Raw genomic sequence first — 21928 nt, 5'->3', positions numbered from 1 at the left:
GTGTGTGTGTGTGTGTGTGTGTGTGTGTGTGTGTGTGTGTGTGTGTGTGTGTGTGTGTGTACTGCTTTGTGACTCACATGCATTGCTCTGAATGCGAGTGACTCAGTTCTAGTCAAATATACCGTATACAACACTGTGTAGGGCTGTCATTCCATTCATCATTTACTGTATGAAATGTTGGAAAAAAGGCCATGGTAATGTTTTCATAATAGCTTATTTAGGTCAGACTAGAAGTAAAAAAAACCTAGATCTTCCATAAAAATGATATAAGATAAAGAAAAGCAGCACATTTTCACATTTTCACTTTTTTTATGGTTTATTTGGCAGGGACAATGCAGAATAATGAACACTTAAAACATTAAAATGTGTCAAGCGTTACAGTGCCAGACTTAGCTTTGAGCTAATCTCCATTCGCAGTCCCTCACATAAAACATTTGATTGTGTGATTGATTGATTGCTTTATAGATTACTTAAATACCATATCCATGTTCAAATATTCAGAAATGACAGTTCATTTTCTGCCACTGGAACGATTAGTGAAGATAATAAACTGATTCAGCCTTAGAACTGTGTGCGAGGAAATAGATCATGGAAGGTTTTGCTTTTATTTTACTGCATTTCCTATTTTTTCAGTAATGGTTTGACTCCAACTCTTGACACCAGTCCTTGATCTGTGGGAGCTTTCAGGGGCTGCAGTCTGTAGCAAACCCTGGACAGGTCATCAGTCTACTGCGGGATAAAATAAATGACGTGCACACCTGCGTGCCACTCTCCACGTGAACCTGCTTTAATGGTTTTGCACTGTACTTGCCAGCAGCATGCCAGCAGCAGTGGACACTTTAAAAGCATTACACATATTAAACACACTATTGCCGTCTGAAAAATGTCTGAAAATCAACCTCCTTAAACCTTTCTCAGGTTTTAACTTTTAAAAATGTACTTGCTCCTGCTGCCTGTCAGCTGTGCCCCACTTAAAATCAGAACTAGTTTTGTTGCTGCGCTCTAATGATGTCAGACACCCAGCACATCGGGAGCAGCCCAGCACCCCAGTGTGTGGTATTAGTGTTCACACTTTGCGTTTGTCTTCCTGAGTATCTTCCGATGATGCAACTATTCCTGTTCAGATATGTGCATGTTAGAAAGCGCTTCACAACTAGATAGACAAAAAATGATCTATAGCTATTTTGGGTTATCGACTAAGTCTTGTTTTAAACAAAATATGTCTGCATTTTCTCAGTTTTATATCACGTTTAAGTGAATATCTTTTGTGTTTTTTGGACCGACTGACAAAAGAAGACATACAAGCAATCTCTTTGAACTAGATTAGTCTAGAAAGCAATCAGAATAATAGAGAATAACCGGTAGTTGCAGTGCTATTGTCAGATTACTTTATCCTTAACTGACTCCCAATGTGTGTGTCGACATGGGAATCTTCAAATTGTGTATGTGTGTGTTTATGTGTGTGTGGGGCTGTTCAGTTCTCTAGTACACAGTCAATGAATGCATAATGAATGCACCCCTCCGCAGAACTCTTAATGACAGACAGTGGGAAGTCAGAACTCTGCCTTCTCAGAGAATCACTGCTTCCCCTTCAGGAATTCTAACTAATTTACTCCTGAATTGCAGAGCGCATTCGTCTCCCTTGTGTCTTAACAATCCAGCTCGGGTTTGCTAGAGATCTACACTGTATCTCATCTGTGTGCGGCGCTCATTAGCGTCCCCTGCCCCCTCAGAGAAAGTTAAGCTACAGGCAGTGTGTTTGACCTGAGCCCGGGGGACATTTAATATTCAGACAGTGCACAGAGCACCACGCCTCGGTTTTGTTATTTTGCAAAAGCAGGTTTCTTTTTACCACTGTGCTTTGGAGGGAAAAGGGTTGAGAGTGACAGAACTGAAAACATATTCATGTCTAGATATGTAAAAGTGGATTAAAAGTGCAGTTTCCTTTTGACTCAAAAGTATGTGAAAAAGATGTATGACTTTTCAAAGTGTTAATAAACTGCCAGGTAGAGTATTTGACCTTCTCTTCCTGAATGGTTCTTTATGAATGTATTTAAAAAATGATTCCTTTTCATTTATTTCTGCACTTACATGTGTCCTGTCTTCATTCCAGGGCACAAGTGATTTCTGCGTGTCCCCTGACAAGTTCCTTCTGAGCCAGACGAAGGGAGTCATCGGCACTGGTGAGCTTCATTGTGAATCATTTTGTGTTAATGGAGTTGTAATTATGAGAGCATAAAGCTGTGGCCATGACACCAATGTAGAAGTAGGACATTAGAGTTGAATGTGCATTTAATCTGCTTGATTTGTCTGTTTGTGTTTTTCACAGATATTGTTCATTATTACCTTTACTGCAACCAGACCCTCTCCAACCCCTTCCAGCAGGTAGGAAACAGGATGCTTTGCTTTGACTTGTATGTACTTGTATATGACTTATTGGGCATTGTTTGTGATTTACAGGTCATAACACATCTACATGTTGAAGTTAAAACACCTAATTAAGTTGTCATGTCATTGAATTGTACATTATTTATTATTCTACCATTACAAACTGAAACACAGTATGTATTTTACAACGCTTAATGTACTAAAATATGTTTTCTTTAGGAAGAAAAGGTTTGGTATCTATATCTGAGCCAGATTTCTATGGGATATATGAACCTGTTTTCATCCTTTCTTTTGAAAAATAAATCAAACTTGGTAATAGATCAGTTTTAACTCTATGTTTCCTAATTAGTCACAAAGTTACAAATATTTCCAGATTAAAGTGATTTAAAATGTGTAAAGACACATTTATATTTATATTTTACTACTTAAAAAGTGATGCTATACATTTTGGTCAGTACTCCACGTAATACTATTAATACTAATGTTTTAGGTTTCCAATACCCAGCAGAACCTCTTTTAAAACATTCACTTTGGAATAATAATATAACATTTGTGTAAAAGAATATAAAAGAACAGTTCAAACTAATCATTTAATAGTTATTTGCAAAATCCTCACTGTCAAGGTCACACAAAACCATTATTAAAATAGGATTTAAATGATTGTATTTCCATTTGGAGCAGGTCCTGACTAATAAAACACAGTCATTTAAATACTTAATTGTCTTGTGTTAGCTAGGTGTTTTAAAACTTTTCACCTGAATATCAAACACCTTTTGTAATTCACTAAATCAGAGCTGGATGGGGATTTTGTTTCTCCTCTCATGTTTCATCTTTGTCAAACTCTCCCTCTCTATCCAGCGCTGCCTGTCTGATTTACATCCTTACTTCACCTCACAGGTCTGGCTGAACGTTAGAAAATTGCAAATCACCCAACCCTATCTCCCAGGCTGTCACACCATCAATTTTCAATTTCTTCTCTGTAAGCAAACAAGCAACAACATGCCAACATTTAACAAAGCCCCGAAAAACAAAGGCTATACATCCGCATCTCTTCTGGGGCTCTGTGTGGTGACTCTTCCCAGACACAGTGGAGTAGATATTGTGGGTCACATCACTGGCTTCCACTGCTGACATCAGTCAGTGGTTAAGTCCATTTTCTGTGAGCTCTGGTCCAGCGGAGCTCAAATCTTATTATCTGGCTCTTGTAGACATGCCCAGAGGAAAACATGAGCGCAGCAGCAGCGGCCGTCACCCCGCCTGGTAAACAAAGCCAGCGCTCATTCCCTCCGCCACGCAGATACCCAACAGGTGCAAAGTTCGAGCTGCCAGGATTTCACACTGATTGGGAAACACAAACCTTCTCTCTTGTTTTATCAGCCTGAGTCACAGCAGTGCTTCCTGCCCTGCTCTGTGCCCTCGCTCTGGGGCTTTACTCCTGCGTCAACTATCTTTTATATTTATTTTTGTATTATTATTTTTATTTAATTGATTTATTCCAGATATTTTATTAGCGCATGGTGGAAAGGAGCAGGGAGAAGAAACTCTTATTTTAACTGCCCCTCCATACAAAATAAAATACAAAATGAAATAACCATAACAAAATAAAATAAAAGCAATATTCTTTCAGTGATAGATGGTCTGTCCTTCATATTTTCTTATTCACGGCCAATCATTGCAGTATCGTAGGAAAATAAGAGAAGCACGAAAACGTACAAAAAATACTTAGTTCCCACTTGACAGTTAAAGGAAGGATACAAAACAAAAAAACAACACTAAAACATCACATGAACAAGGAAAAGTGCAACCCCGGCCCTCATCTGAGTCCTACTGGAGTAGAAGGGAAAGCGGCTTATTTCCACGGCTCTTTTTATATCCCTATCAACCTCATCTCTCTCCTTTCCTTACTGTCCTCCTCCATCCACTTTCTACGCTACAAAACTCACCAAAGCTTGAAAAAAGAATCTGATCAGGCGGTTAGATAGACTCAAGAGCGAGCACAATGGACAGTCATGCAGATCTGCAGAAAAAAAATAAAAAATTCAGATCAGAGGAAAGCAATTACATTTATGGATGGTTGAGGTAATTGACCGCATCCTGTTCAAATTGAACATTGAGCCACAGGCCATTAAAGGTTCCCAAGCTACTCTTATAAGGTTGGGTGACTGTGAAGATACAAGTTTACTTTGGAGATGTGACAGAATGATTCATTTATGGTAACGCTTGAATGTTAATTTAACAAAAGGTGCTGTCTCTCAGGCAGCTTGTGGTTATCTGCTCACTCTACATCACACTGAATGTAAGGGGCTTATTTGGAACCTGTTGGTGGGAACTTAAACCTACATCACCATAAGTAAAGAAACCAAATACAGAATGTTGTGAACTAGTTTTTAATATGAGTTTAGAGCCCTAAAAAGCTGCCATTTATCTATTCTTTTTTGTCTGTGTGTTGTTTTTGTGCTTATGTTCTTAGTTCACATCCTGTTGTTCATTTATGTCAAGTGAAAGGGTTAGGGGTTTCCTTTTGGGCTCACTTATGTACTTTACTGTATGCATTGTTGTTTTGGGATAAAACAACATATTACATTGCATACAAATGTAATCCATTATATTTGCTAATGGCTTTCCTCTAAGGCTGTACAATTAATCCAAATGTTATACACTGAACGTTGACTTTAATTGAATGTATTATGTCAACAAATGTCACGTAACTGTATTAGGCTAGTTAAAAGCAATAATATTAAGTTGAAATATTAGGTACAACTTGACATTTGTTGACATAATACATTTAATTAAATTGATTTTCATTGTACAATTCACAATATGGACTGCACTATATCTAAAATATGTGAAAATATTATTCTAAATAAAGTATTGTGTTTAGGTCTCGGCGTACAAACGGTATTCCTCTGATTCCCTCTAATATTTTGAATCTTATCACAGTTGCAATATCAGTCAAAAATAATTACAACTAAATATGTTTTCCCAAATTGTGCAGCCCTTCTTTATTCCTTATGTTATCACTTTGTGGAAGAAGTTTGCGCGTTCTTTAAGAACCTTTACAAACTAAGCGTTATGGTGTGTCTATTAAGGTGAGTCTTCACATTGCCATGCTCTTCACTCTTCTTGTGTGCAGCCTCTGACCATCTTCCAGAGGTCCCTGACCACCATGCAGATCCAGATCCACGGCCTTCTGCAGTTTGCTGTGCCTCTGTTCCCTACAGCTGAGGTATCACCCACTCAATGATGTATATGCTGCATTACAACAGACTCAAATGATTTTAGGAGTATCATTAGCAGGACTTTTTCACAAGTATTTCTGACCTCTCCACAGAGAGACCTGCTGGGTATTCAGCATGTGCTCAACTCCTCGGAGGCCAGTCTGCACCAGCTGACCGCCCTGCTGGACTGCAGGGGGCTTAACAAGGTGTGTGCACTGCATCCTAATTGGCAACACAACAGCACAACTAGGTCAACAGTGAAGTAAAGTGGCCACGCAGGATGTAAAATCAAACCGAATGTGGAACTAGGAACACAGCGGAGCAAGGCACAGCAGAGAGGATTTCAAAATGTAATGAGAATAGCTTTTTCTAAAATATGTGAGTTTCCTGCTCTGTTACACTTGTACATTGTGGCTCATAACTGCACTGCGGTTTAATAAGAATGTTGAACATCCCATTGAATCTGCATGACACCAATAAAGCAGACTAGAGGACACACTCCCAGGGCTCTAAGTGCTTTTCCATCCTCGCTTCATTTTGTCTACTGTAAGATTCAAAGCCTGTGCCTCTACCTTTTTGTCTGTTTTATTATTTGTTTGACCTCTTTAGGACTACCTGGATGCGATGGTGGGGGTGTGCTACGACGGGGTGGAGGGTGTACTCTACCTCTGCCTCTTCTCCTCCCTGGCATCCTGTGCCTTCACCGTCATGCTGTGTGCCATTCCCAGGGCATGGAGACAAATAGCCTCCAGGTCAGTTCGTTCTCTGCTTCTCTGCCTCAGTGCCCTCATTTCTTCACCCTGCAGCCATCTTTATGCAGCTTCACATAGTGTATGGGCCAGCCTGAATATAAGTGTGTGTGTGAGTGTATATGTATATCATTGTTTTTTTATTTGTACAATTGTTAAAAATACAAACTGAGGTCTGAAAGCAAGGTGTTGGGCCCCAGGCAATGGTGCACAACAACTTAATAATGTCAAGAAACTATTGATAATCCAACTTCAAAAAGCTAATACTAATGGATTTTGTCCCTGCTGTTATTACTTTTTCAGCAAATTTTGACAACATTTACATTTTTTAGCTACAGGTCCAATAACGCTGTTTTTGGTTGTAAACAAAGTAATATCATTGCCATGGATTTAGTGAGTTGTAAAGGACTGCATACAGGGCTGGAGCTGGGACCCCTTTCATTCTAAAAATCATAAAAGTTTCTCAGGGACATGACAATACAAAAGATATGAGAAATGGTTAAGGTTATAAAGGCACAGCTTATTTGTCAGAAATGGGCAAGTGTCCCCCCCAATATAATCTTTCAAGTAATAACCCAAAAAGTCTGAATGCCGGGTGTAAAATCACCTGTATCGTCTGCATCCATGGGGCCTGTAGGGGTCAAGGCTTGCTCACATGAACAGCAATTGTTATGCTAGTGAAAATACCTTGATTCAGAATTAAGTAACTTGATACATTTTTAGAACATAATCATTTTAATATTATACTCTGATTTGTAAATATCTATTACCCAATGTAAGTCTAAGGGAAAAGGTATTTTAAAGGTGTTGTAAAGAAGTTAAACATGTTTGTTACCTGGTGCTGTTCCTGGGGGTTTGGTTTTAGGATGTACCGTACACACACACAATACAGCTTGAGTCCAGCCTTAGGGCCTGTCATCTTTTACACTTTGGCACATTGGCACCATTAACAGAATGCCAGATAAACGATCAGCTACCTTTGGGTGTACAGACAATTACATTCACTTTGAGACTTGATATACAACATTCAGAATGTTAATATAGCAGCAAACCTCATTCATAAAGATATAATGTAGTAATGGAGCATGACCAGAGAATGAAGTCACTCTCCCTCTGTGTGTTTTGTAATCCGAGCATCTCTGTGTTTACTTAACCTGACTGACCGAGGTGTAACATGTACCCTCTCTCTTCTCCTTTAGGGAACGAGATTATGACGACATCGATGAGGAGGATCCCTTCAACCCGCGGGCCCGGAGGATAATGGCTCAGAACCCCAACATCACCAACATGCACAGCTTCTGCAGCTACAGCAGCAGCATGGGCAGCCAGACCAGCATCCACCCCCCCGCCCCCACCGTCTCCAACGCACCCATGTCCGAGAACATGTGAGTGCACGACAAAATGTAAACAGCAAAATGTGTTGTCTGAATATCCCCTAATTCCTCTGAGCCGCTTCTTTTATTCTTTAACAGGAACCAAGCGGCTCTGTTCGGGGGGAATCCACGGTACGAGAATGTTCCTCTGATAGGACGAGGCTCTCCACCCCCCTCGGTGCGTTGGGTCCCAGAGGCCAAGTCCTTCCTATGATGTCACTTTCATCTAAGCTAACACACATTTAGCCTTTAAAGCACAGGAAATAGTTTTTATAAAGTAACTGCTAATTATTTCATTCATATTTTTACCGGATGACTCGATTCACTCAAATGTTAAGCCATATCTCATAACCTTTCTTTAATTTAATCAATTTCTTTAAAGATTTCTTAAAGCAGTTTCACGTGATACACTTGTACTCGGTGCCTTCTTCTGCCCTTTGTAACTTACTGAGACCGTTTTCTAACAGTGCCAAAGCCAGGCGAGGAGAAGTAATGTGGTTAATATTTAATCATGAAGTGAAAATCATTTAGCCTCTCTCAGGCCAAATTCCCCAGAGGGAGTGACCCGGACCGTAAATGATAAACTCTATGTTGACACTAAAGATTTTTCTTCCTCGGTGGAAATACATCTGCCCCCCACCCCCTGCCCCACCCCCTGCTGAGCGCTTGTCTCCTGTTACTGTACATCGCAGGGATAAAAATAGAAACATTCTCGATTAAATAATCATTGGGCACAGCCTCTTGTAGTACAAATGTGTGATGAAATACAGCAGTTAAATGTGTTCTGCAGGTAATCTACTTTAGAGCAGTTTTTCCTTTTAATTATTTTTAAAGTGTTATTTAAAGGGGCCCTATTATGCTTGTTGGGGTTTGCCCTTTCTTGTAGTGTGTTATATAGGTTTTTGTGCAGGTAAATGATCCACAAAGGCTAAAATCCCAAAGTTCCTCCCACCAGAGGAAGGTTTCTCTCCCACACAATCACCCCCTGCTTGAAACGCCTCAATGGGACTCTTTCCTTTACCTCCGGAACATAGTGACATCACTATGTAACATCTGCGCTTCTATTGGCTAGCGCTCCAACACATTGTGCGGACGAGGCGTGTGGCGCAGTGGATAGAGCCTTGGTGGTGGGATCAGGGGGTCACAGGTTCAGACCCCACTGCAGTCAGCATGTCGTTGTGTCCCTGGGCAAGACACTTCACCCCAAATTGCTCCTGTGGGGATTGTCCGCAGTATTGAGTATGTAAGTCGCTTTGGATAAAAGTGTCTAACAAGAAACATGTAATGTAATGTGCGTGATAGGCTAAGGGGCGGGACATAGAGGGTGAAAAGAGGTGCTGCAGCACAGGCAGTATGAGAAAAATTAAACACTTTTTGAACATGGAAGCAGTCACAGTAGAGACACAAAATACAAATATGAACCTGAAAATGTTCCATAATAGGGCCCCTTTAAAGAGACGATTTGATCATAAGGTCAGGGAATATGAACTGCATGTTATTTATTGCCATGTTTAAAGGTTTCAATTAGAAAACGACTTGTGCAATAACACATATTAAGTTTATAGATGAAAGGAGTCATCTTTCTCATTAACCTTCAGCCTATAGTTCCAACATGAGTTAACCAAACAAATGTGATGTACTCTGCTTTCTGACGTCCTTCCTAATGAATGCCAGCAAACTATGTATAATTCAATTCTCCATCATGACCTCAAATGTGCAGCATCATGCAGTAGTCTGCGGCTAACAGCTTCTTTTATATATTTTTTGTTTGTTCGTTTGTCATGTGTATGTTTGTTTGTTTGTATCTTTTCATTTCTATATTTCCTCTTTTTTTTATCAACTTTTGGAGGTATACTCTCAGCCGTATAGAAACAATGTAAGTCTTTTCAACTCTCTCAGGGTTTACTCCCTCATTTTTCCTTTGTTGCATCTCCGTCTTTTACCTCTCCTTCACCTCAAATGACTTTTGGTTCCTGTGCAGTTTTCCTGTTTGGCATGGCTTATTCACCTGTAGCCTAAAGTCTTAATTCAAGAACCTCTCTTTGAATTAGTGATGGTTTGTCCTCCCCTAGCGTTCACAGGGTGGTACTTCAGTTGTGTCCCTGGGTTTCCTCACAGTTAGCCTCCCTGTGCATGCACTTCTATAGCTTGTACTGCCACAAGGTGGTAGTTAGGCAACAGGCATTGTGTATGGGCTATAGTAATGATTTGATCCTGGTATTGACAGATATAAAGTGATATCAGAGAGTAAATTGATGTTTTACAAACTGTACATCATTTTAGTAATAGATTTGAAGAAGATCTATGCCCAGAGTATGTTTTGTTGGTTTGATTTAAAGGAATACTCCGCAGAAAATCCATCTTTTTAGCATGAAATACCCTGTACTGTACCTGTAGACTTGAAGGTGGCTCTTTTAAAGTTTTATGGCATGCATCCTTGTGGAAGATGACATCATGCACTCAGCGTGGATTTACAGCAGTCGTACCACTAAAATCTATATATTCAGTGTGTATATTTACAGATGTATTGGTGTAGTGAGAACACAGCTAGTCTGCATTGCTGGATTTCTTTTAATCTTAATTGAATCCAAGTTGACTACAACTACTAAGCTTTAATCTTAACAGGGCCACCTTTCAACCCTACACATGGTGAACAATTGATAATCAATAGAATGATTTTCTGTGGACTCCTTTAAACCCCCATGGCATTTCCCTTCGTCTTAGCCGGAGATTAACCTCAGCCCATAACTGTGTGAAATCTACCATGAGCTCACTGAATCAGCTTGTAACATCCTCCATGTGTTCACTTTTCCCTCCACAGTACTCCCCGAGTATGCGGGCCACCTATCTGTCCATGACCGAGGAACAGATAAGACACTTTGGGAACGACTTCCAAGCATAGACTCCTTTATCTGACGGAGGGAGGAAACGGCATCACACGCTCAACAGACAGAAAGTGTGTGTGGCTTCTCCACGCATCACAGGGGACAGTGTGTAACGTCTCATTGTTCCAGGACTCCAGGCTTTGAAGTCTCAGGACAATGTAACCATCGCGGTACTCTTCTCTGCGCTCATAAACGATTCATCGCACTTGTCCTCCCCAAGACATATTTTGTGGAACTTGCTAAATATGTCTGACCCTGATGCTGGACTTAACCTGCTCTTAATATGTTATGTTCTTCATCCTTCATCATCTATTAGTAAAGCATTGAGGGAACATGTGTCATTATGTACCAGGTAAAAAAAACAACTAACCATGACTTTGATGAAATGGGGAGAGAAGCAATGTTGAGGATTAACTTCTCATTGCAGTAAAGCAACCTGCTCACAATAAAGAAATACAAAAAAAAACTATATTTACACTACAAAACTTAGATTCAGGTCTCCAAAGAGAAAAAAATGTGAACATGACGGCTGATGTATTATTTTCTATTTATCATGCTTGATATTTGTGAAGCACAAACCCAGCACTGGCAGCACACAGCAGGAGGTATGTCGAGATATAATTTATTTACATTTACACACTGACACGTCTGCAATATGAAGCTTTATGTTTCTATATCTTCTGCAGACGAGACTGCCTTGAAAACACGGCTTCTGTAGATACGTTGTACAATAACAGAACGTTTTCTCATATCCAATGTGTTTTGTTTTGATTTTGTTCAAACAATGTGCCAACTTTTATATATTTTTGCTAGCTTCGTGTGGCATTGTCACATAGGATCACTATTTTTTTGTACTTTCTAAAGGGCCATTCAATCATGTTCTCTACATACAGTATGTAATCCAGCTAATACAATAACGTTGTAGTTTCTGTCATAACTGTGCTGCTCTAACCATGATAAATAAGAATATTCAGGTAATTCTATTTCATTAATTCCAAACATCACATTTTTGATTTGACTAACCATGATTTTCCGTAGGGATTTAATACATGCAGTTTTGTTTAATATTATTTTGGTAAGTGTCATTTCTTCTAGCATGTTACATTGTACAGGCACTGAGAATGGTGCTTAATTTTATGTTTGACCCCCCCCAACTACGGGGTCTAACCGTGAGTTGAATAAATCAGTTTTGAGTACAACCTATTGTTTCTTTACTTGTGTTCATGTCCTTTGGGTGCACTTTACCACAGGAAAGGCTTTAATCGAAACAAAAGGGCCCCTAAATAATTGTGGCTAAATGAAACTGTGGGCACAGGCACAGCAATGTATTTTTGTATACTTCCAGTAGATGTCAGCATAGTCTCGTAAAAAGTGCTACTTAGTAAAAGCTGAATTAACTCCAGTAGAAAAGGCTGTAGTGTTTAATTGCAATGAAGGCTATACAACAGTATATAGGTGTGGAATGTTAAACAGCTATAACATGTATTTGTAGTGTCGCGAGAACCATTAGGGTATTTTACATAAATTAGTTGTTAGATGGCAAATTAGAAGTTAAGTCTTGCATTCAAAATCTTTACAGTACAAGTAGCCTAGTAGCATCACAAAAAGGTATTATCTCTCAATATGCAATATATCTCATTTCGGAAAGAAACATAACTATTGGTTTATATTTTGTTTTTTAATTTAAATTCTGGATTATATGTAGGCCTATAATCTAAACCTGTCAAGTAAATAAAGAGTAGTAAAAAAGAAAAGTATAAACATGCTAATGAAGATTTAGTATAACATATCAATGAAGTCTAAACTAAAATATCTCAACATTTTAATTATGCAAAGTATTTGAGTATGAGTCGGCTGCTTAGTTCAATTAAACCACTATTCGTTGGTAAAAGAAAAGAATATTAGAAAATCCAGGTTGTTTATTTTCTAATCGGAAGTCGCACTGTTAAAACAACCGTGCTCCTCGGATCTCCGGGACAACAAGGTGCACGGACTCGCTCAGGCGCACGCGCGCACACACACACTTAGCGTAGCGCAGGAGCAGCAGCAGGGCAGCGGGCAGAGAGGAGGACAGACAGGGACTAGCAGGTGGGCAGCTTGCCGGTGTTACCCACCTCTACAGCTCTTCTTCTGCCGCCAGATAAATTATTTCCGTCTTTCGTGTTGCTAACCTGCCGAGAGGAAACACAGAGGACGAGCTCTCGGAGCGAAGTCGCACTTTGAAGGACGTAGACAGAGAAAAAAGAGACACTAGCTTGGACAGATAGTTAAACGAGAGGTTTTAAAGTGAAAACGACGCGACGTGAGCTTGTTAAGCTCGGTAGTAGCTGCTGTCAGAAAGCATTAGCAGCTACACCGAGTCCATTAGTTGTTGAGTGAGTGTGTCTGCCGAGGGCTGCAGGTGTTTTCTTTCCAGAGGTGACATGCAGGCAGTGAGGAAAATGGTCCAGTGTCCCGTTTGACTAGTTATCCTTCACTCTGACCGTAAGTGACCATGAAGGACACGGGGGAATCTAAGGAACAACAACTCACGGTGAGTTTAAACTATATCCTATTAAATGTAACTTCCTAGTAGGCAGGGGTTTTAAATATCCCGAGTTTTAGCTTAACATTTCCATCATTTAGTCTGTATAACAGTTTCCCCTTTACTCAAACTAGCTGTGTTAGTTGTCATACATTTTAAACCCTTACCATGTTACACCAAGAAATCTGCTGCAAACTGGCCTATTCAATAGGATTGCCCTATAGCAACTAATGCAATCCAATTGAACTTTTCTGTGTTAAATTCTACTTATATGATGCCTATAATTTGACTTTAACTTTAACTATATATTTATTTGTTGTTCCTTTTTCTTTTCTTTTCACTAGATCTGTAAAGCGTCTTTGAGCACCTGTAAAAGCGCTAACAAAATAAATCTATTATTATTATTATTATTATTATTATTATTATAATGTTCAGTTTTTGTTGAAATTGTATGAAATGTTGTTATAGAGTTCATAGTTAAAGTTAAGTATTTCAATAAGAGGTAATGTTTGTTTTACTTACGGAAAACTCCTCTTAACATCATGCAGTCAACACCAACACAACTAAGATTTCATAAAACATACTATATAATCACAACTTGTATTAAATGCGAAGGATATGAACAATTCAAGATTAGAAGCATCACAAATGTAGACTGTGACAGGTAGCATGTACAGGTGTACCTTAATAAAGTGTATTTTTCAGTTTTCTTGTGGTATTAACTGCAAGATATTTCTTTTTTAAATTCCCCAAATCATCCATTGTTGGTGTTATATTTTATATTTCCGAGCCGTTCACTACCTGCAGTGTGTTCCGCAGCTCGTGTCTGAATAATTGAAGTGGCTGTTTCAGTTGCCTGGCCTCTCTCTTGTCCAGCATGTAATACACTTTCTACAGGGTGCTGACAGAGACGGGGCCTTATTATTACCCCTTTGCGTGTCCCATTTTAACCGTCTGTCGGGCACATACATGCCAGCCTCTGGGTACATGAGACTCCTGCTTTGATTGTTAATGTATATTTTCCTCCTTTTACCACCCATTTAAAAGCCTTCATACTCATCTCTGAATGTTTGCATATAGGAAGAAACCATGCAAGGGGAGAAAGTTTAACACCAGTGTGGCCAGGCATTGTGTATTGATCCATACAATTAGTCATTTTGTATTTGCCAGTGTTCATAATTGAAGGTTTAAACATCCTCTGAGATTACAGGTGTCTTTTAGTGTTTCTGATTGTGAGGAAATGTCATCATTCTAACTTTTTTTTTGATGGACACATTCACATTCCTCACGCTGCAAAGTGATTAGAAGTGGAATGTGAAGTTTAATTGGATAGTCGATCCATTCAGCCATCGGTTTTCTATACCTATTTATCACAATGAAGGTGGCAGTGGCACTGAACTTAAGCTCAGCATGCACTGCTCTAAAGGCAGGGTAGACCTTGGACAGCCGATTCAGTTTCCTGTTTACAATGTTTACATGATTTGTGTCTGTGGGACTGGAAAAACAACGTGTGAAAATGAGGACAATATGTTCAATTCACAGGAAAAAATCAACCAACAAAGCTTCGTTCAAGCACAGGAAATGCTAGTGATTTGTCATCTGGTTTAGTGGATGAGAAATTGTACATCATGTGCTTGACATTTTAAAAGATTAGGCGTGCGCGTTTTGTTATGCACTTCCAGGAATCTGATCAAAATTCATGAGGATATTTAGACTCTTAGTCACCTCCCCTAATGGAATACAGTGGCTATAACTCTACATGTTTTAAATCCTACATCTCAAATCTCAGACATAGATAATCTCAATGTTATCTTCAAGGGTTATTTCCTAAGACTTGACAAAGCTCCTCAAGGCCACAAAAGACCTTATTCATCAGGTTTTTCACAACTTGTAAACTGAGTTCAATGTCAAAAATAAACAGATTTCCGCCTTGAGAAAACATAGGAAACACATATATGCTGCAACTGGCAGATACACTAAACATTTTCTCCTGCACCACATTTTCTTTCACTTCAGAAGCCATCCAAGAAGCGCTCTGAACACATGTACATATTCAGGTACAGCTCTAGCTGAATCAATAGACTCCAGGCGCTCTTCCTTGTAAATAAGAACTCATTTATTGTAGAAGCCAGGGTTCTTGTTTGCCGTCTATGTTATTCCTACTAGTCAAGGCAGAGTTCAATTGGATGTCTAACCTTTGATTTCAGCAAATTGAATACCTTTGTGTTGATTAAATAGAAAGAGGACTAAGTTATCTCTGTGTGCCGCAGGTTGCCTTGAGGATCCGACCTGTGAGCGATGCTGAGCGGGAGGAAGCGGCTACGACCGTGGCTCACAGAGTGGACGAACAGGTGAGAGGGCCTCCTTTCTGCTGCTGCTGTGTGTGCGGCAGTAACCTGTTCACCCCTGTGTGCATACTGTATGTTAGTGAGTGATGGGGTCAGGGCATGTGCTTGCGTGGGAGAGGGTCAGGTCTCTGTTTCAGAACTCTCTTCTTGTCTCTCATGAGGCGGCACAGATAAGATATCTGCTGGGACCTTGATAAAGCCGAAAGCTCCTTTTCAAAACCAACTCATTTGCGCATGACTCACAACTGTAGCACACAGTGACCTTTCTAATGATAGAAAGCCTGAAACTCTTTCAAAGCAGACGACTGAGAGCTTCGCCATAGTGAATGCCCCGGGTTTAATTGGACATCAACCACCGCAGAGCTGTGTTACGCTTCTTACATTACAACCGCAACTAATCATCTCTTTCACCATATTATCTCACCATTTTTGTTGCAATGTATGCCCTTTGGGTCTTTAACACACCAACCCTCACACTTGTTTTGTTATTTAAGGCACTGCTGTTGTTTACTGCTTGTTCTTGCAACCGCTATCTGCTATTTACTGCAGTCAACACAGCATCGCTAGCTGTAATCCCACCTATATGTAACACATTATAAGCTGATTGAAGGATTATTAGATTACTAAATCCCTATAAAACTATTAAGCGATTACAAAAAAATAATCAGCAACTATTTATTTGAATCCATAAATAATTAAGTAATATGTTGAGCAATCAATTTTAAATCAGCAACATAATCAATATATTAATATCTAATGGACCAGACTGTCTTTCAGCATTCTGTATATTTCAATGGCCTGATATGCTGACATTTTAAAACAGATGATGCTAACAACACTATTCCCATCAGCCTTGTTTAGTTTTCCCCTGACACGAGATGAGATGCCTTTTCTAATTTATTTGGCAAATGAACTGCCTAGATCGGAGCCAGATTTTGCTTATTGTATTTTCCATTAGAGTAAGCCATGACTAGAATATTTCTGAATGAACAGAATGTGGCTACGATGGCCACAGCCATGCACCACAGCAGAGGGCTAGTGTGACGGAGTGTATCACAGAGTGACTGACTCCGCCACTGACAGCCGGCGGCACACACACACACACACACACACACACACACACACACACACACCAAACATTTCCTGCTCTCCTCCGTTCGTAATTAAATAAGGTTAAACCATCACTAAACGTCCCTTTTCCCCCCTCCCTTTCTGTAGCGCGACCATGAGTGCACGCTTGTGAGTCTACAATTATTTAAACATACATTAAACTATAGTACACGATACTTGCGTGACGGGCAGCGAACGGAGTTTCGCCGCCGTCTCCCCAGCAAAGAGGAATGTGGAAAAGACGGAGGCGCATCACTTCCGTGGTTTAAATATGATGCAAATATCATGCAATTTATTATTTATTTTGCGTTTATTAATTATGGGGGATGATTGTGTTATGAGATAGTTAACCTGTTTATGTTTTGGTCGGATAGTTGTTCTCATGTTTGAGGGGTTAAAATAATGTTGACCATGTGTTTTTGAATTAATTGTGTAACCTGTTGACGGTAAGCCTGTGGGGAGGGGCTATGGGTTCATAAGGGACGGTGTTGGCCCTGGAAGATTCATTCGGGAGATTGTTGCAGTGAAGGCAACAGCTAGTACGTGTTTACTCCATAGATCAGTGATAGACAACCTCATTTGGTAACTTTGATTTTGTTTATTTAAGTTATACTGTTTCAATATTGTCAAACAGTATATATTTTGTTGTTGTTGTTAAATAACGTTTTTGGAGCTTAAATCAACCGACTAAGCCTATGTTTACAAACGGACAAATATAACCCCGTCTTATATGCTGTACATTACACTAGTAACAATGGACTTTAGATGCATCTATCTATTCTAGTAATGATAACAAGAAACTAACTATACTAACACAACCAAGGTGTTTTCCCATCAGAGGTCCTTGGAGCACGACAACTCGACAAAATAATGTAATGACGCTGTTAGCATGTGACCATATGAGCAGGACATGCAAGCTCCATAAGGTCCCTGTTTACCAGCAGCTCTCACTTTTCAACCGCCCCTCTTGGAGACCATTTAGCAAAAACACCGGTGTGACTTTTGAGTGTGCGATAGTGATGAAGGGATTGCGAATGATAATGAGCATCGTGACTGGAAACCTGCTGAGGTGTCTCCCTGCTCACTGTAGGCTGATTGAGGCAGTAGTGGGCATACGTGGGTAGTTGAATCCAGTAAAGTAACAGCATGGCAACAGCTGACATAGCTGCTCAGATGTGCCTTGGTGTAACTGTGCTTGAGAGAAAATGATCATGTACAGTAAGTGTGTAATTTATTGGAGCTGTTCATACTGATGGAGGATATTACTAGAGTAAACTTCTAGAAACAAAGACTGAGACTTGTTTGTCTGTCTTCTCAGAAGTAATTCAATTACATCATGTCTTAAGGACAACATCAGCACTTATGTCTGCGACGACATAATTAAAATTGGCTTTGACACAGGGGATTAGAGTATAGCGGTAAGCAGGTAGATATGGTGCTGACACAGCAACTATAACAAGGCATTGTTATTGTCCCCAGCTCAACCGAACCTCACCTCGAGAAGAAGTGTTTGTTGCGTGTTGCATTTACCTTGCAGTGTATTGATTTGATATCTGGATAGCATAGCTTTTACAGTAATTTGATAGGATAATACTTTATTGTCAGATCAAGTCTGGAATTATAATGTTTTAGATCAAATTACAATCACTGAAGACAATCTTTCCAAGAACCTTTAAAGTGCATTTGAGGATAGCTAAATGTGTTTGCCTATTACTAGCACTCCTGCCTGAGCCACCACACACGGAAACAGTAACCGTACCTACAAGTAACTTCAATCCCTCCACAAATACACAACACTGTGTACTGACTACTTTGTTTGCGAGACAGGCAGACGAGCGATGGCCATATGGCCGGGTTGTAGTGCTCAGACAGATTAGCGGTTTGGCGGTGGCTGGCTTGACGGACTGGGTAAGAGTACACAGATCTCTTGGCAAAAAAACAGACAACTTGACGCTGTCTGAGCCCGTGTAGATGAGCTCATTGGACGGGTTTTAGCTCAGGTTAAGCCTTCTACCACCTGCTCTCTTTCTCCCTCTCTGGCCTTATTCTTTCATCACTGACAGCCTCAGGGGACACTGCCTTTCATGGAGCACCTGTTATGCTCAATGGACTTCTTTTTGTCCTTGAGTGAGCAGTACACAGGTCTGAGTTATCAGACATATGAATAAGGTAATCAGACGTTTGAATGAGATATTGAACGGCTCAAGTTGAGCTTTTTTCAGTGCCTTATAGTAACGTGGTGTCCATGTCCATGCTGTACAAGATACAATATCAAAGCATGATTTAAGTGGACTTTAATGAATCAACTTGATTTCAGAAGAAGCAGGGGCAGTGAACTAATCTTTTGGATTAGTGTAATGTAAGAATGCCTTTCAGTGGGGGGACAAAGTATTCTGATCAGCCCAACAACCAGTGTTGTCGTGAACACTATGGACAGTGAAAAGGACAAATGACCACCCATGGAGACCAGATACTTTTTCGTAATAGAAGAACAAGAAGTTTCAGTTGGACTGTTTGTTGTATCGCTTAGTATTATTTTTAATCTAGACCCTATATTTCCATGTTGTTGTGTCTTGTGACAGGCCTATAATGAGGATGTATTAGTTTAAAGTGGTCCAGTATTGAGTGAGATTGTTGCAGACTGACAGCCTGGGGCGATCCTGCATGTCAATGTGCATCCACCAAAAGGGCTTTTTTTGCTTATTTTTTTAATAAGCTTAGAGTTATAAAAAAGATAACAAAATATTGGATCCCACAAATATAGCTTGTGGGCAAACATAGTGCTAACAAAGTGCCATAACCCTACCGGTTATCTTTGTTATGCAATGGACAATGCACACCAATCAAGAAATCATTTTTATTACAACATTTTAATATCAAAAAGCTTGGGTTCTCTTAGAATTGATTCTCAGAATAATTGTTGTTTTTAAACTTAGACCAAACTCAGAGTAACCCTTGTCTGTTGGACAGTGTTTTTCCGTCCCATGTTGGAGTTAAAGGCCCAGAGAGGTGATATCATCCTCCCTTAAGAGGTTACCAGGAAGCTATGTTTATTCCCTAACGGATAAAGACGATGGTTCAACCTCGTAAAAGAGGCACAGAGGGGACCATATTATATCACCACCGATTAAACCCTTCTTACAAAAGATTGTTGTGGAAGCTATGCGTACTTGTTAAGGATTAAGAGCATACATTAGACGGGAACACTGATCTGAATTAGCTATATACTACAGAATGCACTTAAATCCTCAAAGCAACTGTTTAGCTTGAGTACACTTGGAAAGAAATCCTAAGTTCCTTCTTGCAAAACAATTCGTTTTTTTTCTCAGTCAGTGCATTTATCATGTTGTAAAGTATTGATACAAACACATCCAAATGTCTTTCTAGAAGCATTGAGGATTTGTCTTCCTTAGCCCTCGAACCTGTTAAGCATGTCTTCTGCAGGGTCGGCCTGTCAGTAGCACACAGTGGGGAATGCTTTATAGTGAGGCCTTGTCTCCATGGAGACTCATAGACAAGGTCAGGGCCATTGTTTGTTTGTATTCCTGCTTCTCAGATAGACCTAAAGTCCTACATTTAGAAGAATAGGAAGAAAGAAACCACGGGAAGAATCTCAGTTTTTTCCATGTCTGCAGATGAATTGGCTGTTATAAATGTGTTCTTTAAAATGTGATCATTTCGATTGTTGGCAGGCTTCTGAGTGCAATTCTTCGTGGGCTTTAAGTGTTAAGTAATAAAAGTCACACAATGTATTGATGGTGGCATTTCATGGTCAGCTCCTCAGCAGGGGGAATTCTGTTGTGTAAAGATAATGGATAACTTAAGAGCCCTTTTGACAACAGGGACTTACAAAAAATACTTTGCCATCTATTCCTTAAAAATAAAAAGAAGAGGTTTATCATTCTGATCCTTGAATGGAAAGAGAGAATGTCAGCCATCAGGAAACTCAAACGTACCATTTGCCTCTCAGTTCCTTCGTAGAGAGTCCTTCAAAACAATAAGCAGCATTCAACGTGCTCCAAGTAAAAGCCTACTTGATTACAGTATACCATGAATTGGCACATTTTCTGCCCATGTGGAGTACAAAGCATCTCATCTCAAGTGCTCAGTGTTGAGTTTACGCCACCCTCTACACGGGTATGTCTGTGAAAGGAAATTCAAATTGCTTTCACCTTAGAGGCTGCACTGTAGTTAGCCTGATTCAGCAGGAAAGCAGCTCCTCGTGGAAAACAATCTGCTTTGATTGAGAAGGGCAAACTAAATGTAGCTCGCTGCAGTCGATTTATTTTTTCGGTTATACATTTTTGTCAAATTCCAGGCAGCAAGGTAGAGCAGAGAACAATGCTGTGATAAATTGTAAAAGTGTAGAGTATGCCATCCTGACATTAAACACCACCAGATTTGTTTCAATCAAAGTACACCACTTTACAAAACACAGCAATTCTGATATATCTTTTGGAAAGCTTACCGCCATAAATGTTAATATCAATGCACAATACTGTATCAGTTCTCCAAAGCTCTATTGATTTAGAATTTGCAGTTTACAAGAAAAGATTCTTGGCAGACAGTGGCTTTGATTGCATACAAATGAGTACTACGCAATTGTAACCCCTAAATCATGATATGTATAGGTCACCAGATTCTTGCCAATACACTGCCTGGCCTACTGCTGGCTGATAGCGGGGGTAAGTAGATAAGTAATGTGCATCAAAAAGGTCTAAAATCTGCATAAAAATGACCCAGCTCCCTTGTTGTCTTAATGTCGCCCCACTCTTGGCTGATGGAAAGTGTTCTCTCCAACACAGCCCATTACCATAAGAGCCTAGTAAAAATATCTGGGTGAAAAAGGGCACACTTGGTCCATGCAGTTTTTTTTTTTTACGAGGTGAAGTGTTTGAATAGCCTCACGGCCGAACAAGGGAAAGAAAAGAACTACAAATAGCCCTGTCCTTAATAGCAGAGGAGATTTACACTCCAAACACAGAGAAACAGCCAGAAAAAAAACCTGCACCTAAAATGGCAACAGCGGAGAGACACAGAAATGGCCAAGAAGAGTTTATTTTGGGTCATGCCAGAAGGTACTACTACTTTTGCGTAAAGCTTAATAGACTGCCTGGTCCCAGAAAATGGATTAGCGTTGCTTTTCTCTCGACTCCACTTCTACTCTCTCGCCACTCTCACTGATTCCTCTGATCCTAGTCCCTCCCTCGAGCCTCTTTTACAACAAGGGCTATTGTGTGTGTGTGTGTGTGTGTGTGTGTGTGTGTGTGTGTGTGTGTGTGTGTGTGTGTGTACTACTACTACTATATGTATGTACTACGTAACGTAAGTTA

At 39.9% G+C, this 21928-nt stretch overlaps 2 protein-coding genes across 2 annotated transcripts in view; both read left to right on the top strand.

Moving 5' to 3' along the window:
* LOC104961258 (protein tweety homolog 2-like) overlaps nt 1-11812 on the top strand; it is a 30972-nt gene extending 19160 nt beyond the window's left edge. Inside the window, exons 5-12 of the mRNA XM_010789519.1 lie at nt 2114-2183; nt 2330-2385; nt 5522-5614; nt 5720-5812; nt 6216-6358; nt 7555-7740; nt 7828-7906; nt 10550-11812. Coding sequence (XP_010787821.1) covers nt 2114-2183; nt 2330-2385; nt 5522-5614; nt 5720-5812; nt 6216-6358; nt 7555-7740; nt 7828-7906; nt 10550-10630 — 801 coding nt within the window. The 3' untranslated portion in view covers nt 10631-11812. The remainder of the gene's footprint in view (nt 1-2113; nt 2184-2329; nt 2386-5521; nt 5615-5719; nt 5813-6215; nt 6359-7554; nt 7741-7827; nt 7907-10549) is intronic.
* Nucleotides 11813-12648: 836 nt separating this feature from the next.
* Nucleotides 12649-21928, top strand: part of kif19 (kinesin family member 19) — a 34608-nt gene continuing 25328 nt past the window's right edge. The window contains exons 1-2 of the mRNA XM_010789516.1: nt 12649-13146; nt 15408-15488. Coding sequence (XP_010787818.1) covers nt 13108-13146; nt 15408-15488 — 120 coding nt within the window. The 5' untranslated portion in view covers nt 12649-13107. The remainder of the gene's footprint in view (nt 13147-15407; nt 15489-21928) is intronic.

The sequence above is a fragment of the Notothenia coriiceps genome, unplaced genomic scaffold (assembly GCF_000735185.1).
Source record: "Notothenia coriiceps isolate Sejong01 unplaced genomic scaffold, NC01 NC01_scaffold00032970, whole genome shotgun sequence".
Classification (NCBI taxonomy): Eukaryota; Metazoa; Chordata; class Actinopteri; order Perciformes; family Nototheniidae; genus Notothenia; species Notothenia coriiceps.
Note: the sequence above shows the minus strand (reverse complement) of the source record. Positions and strands in the feature narration are given on the sequence as shown.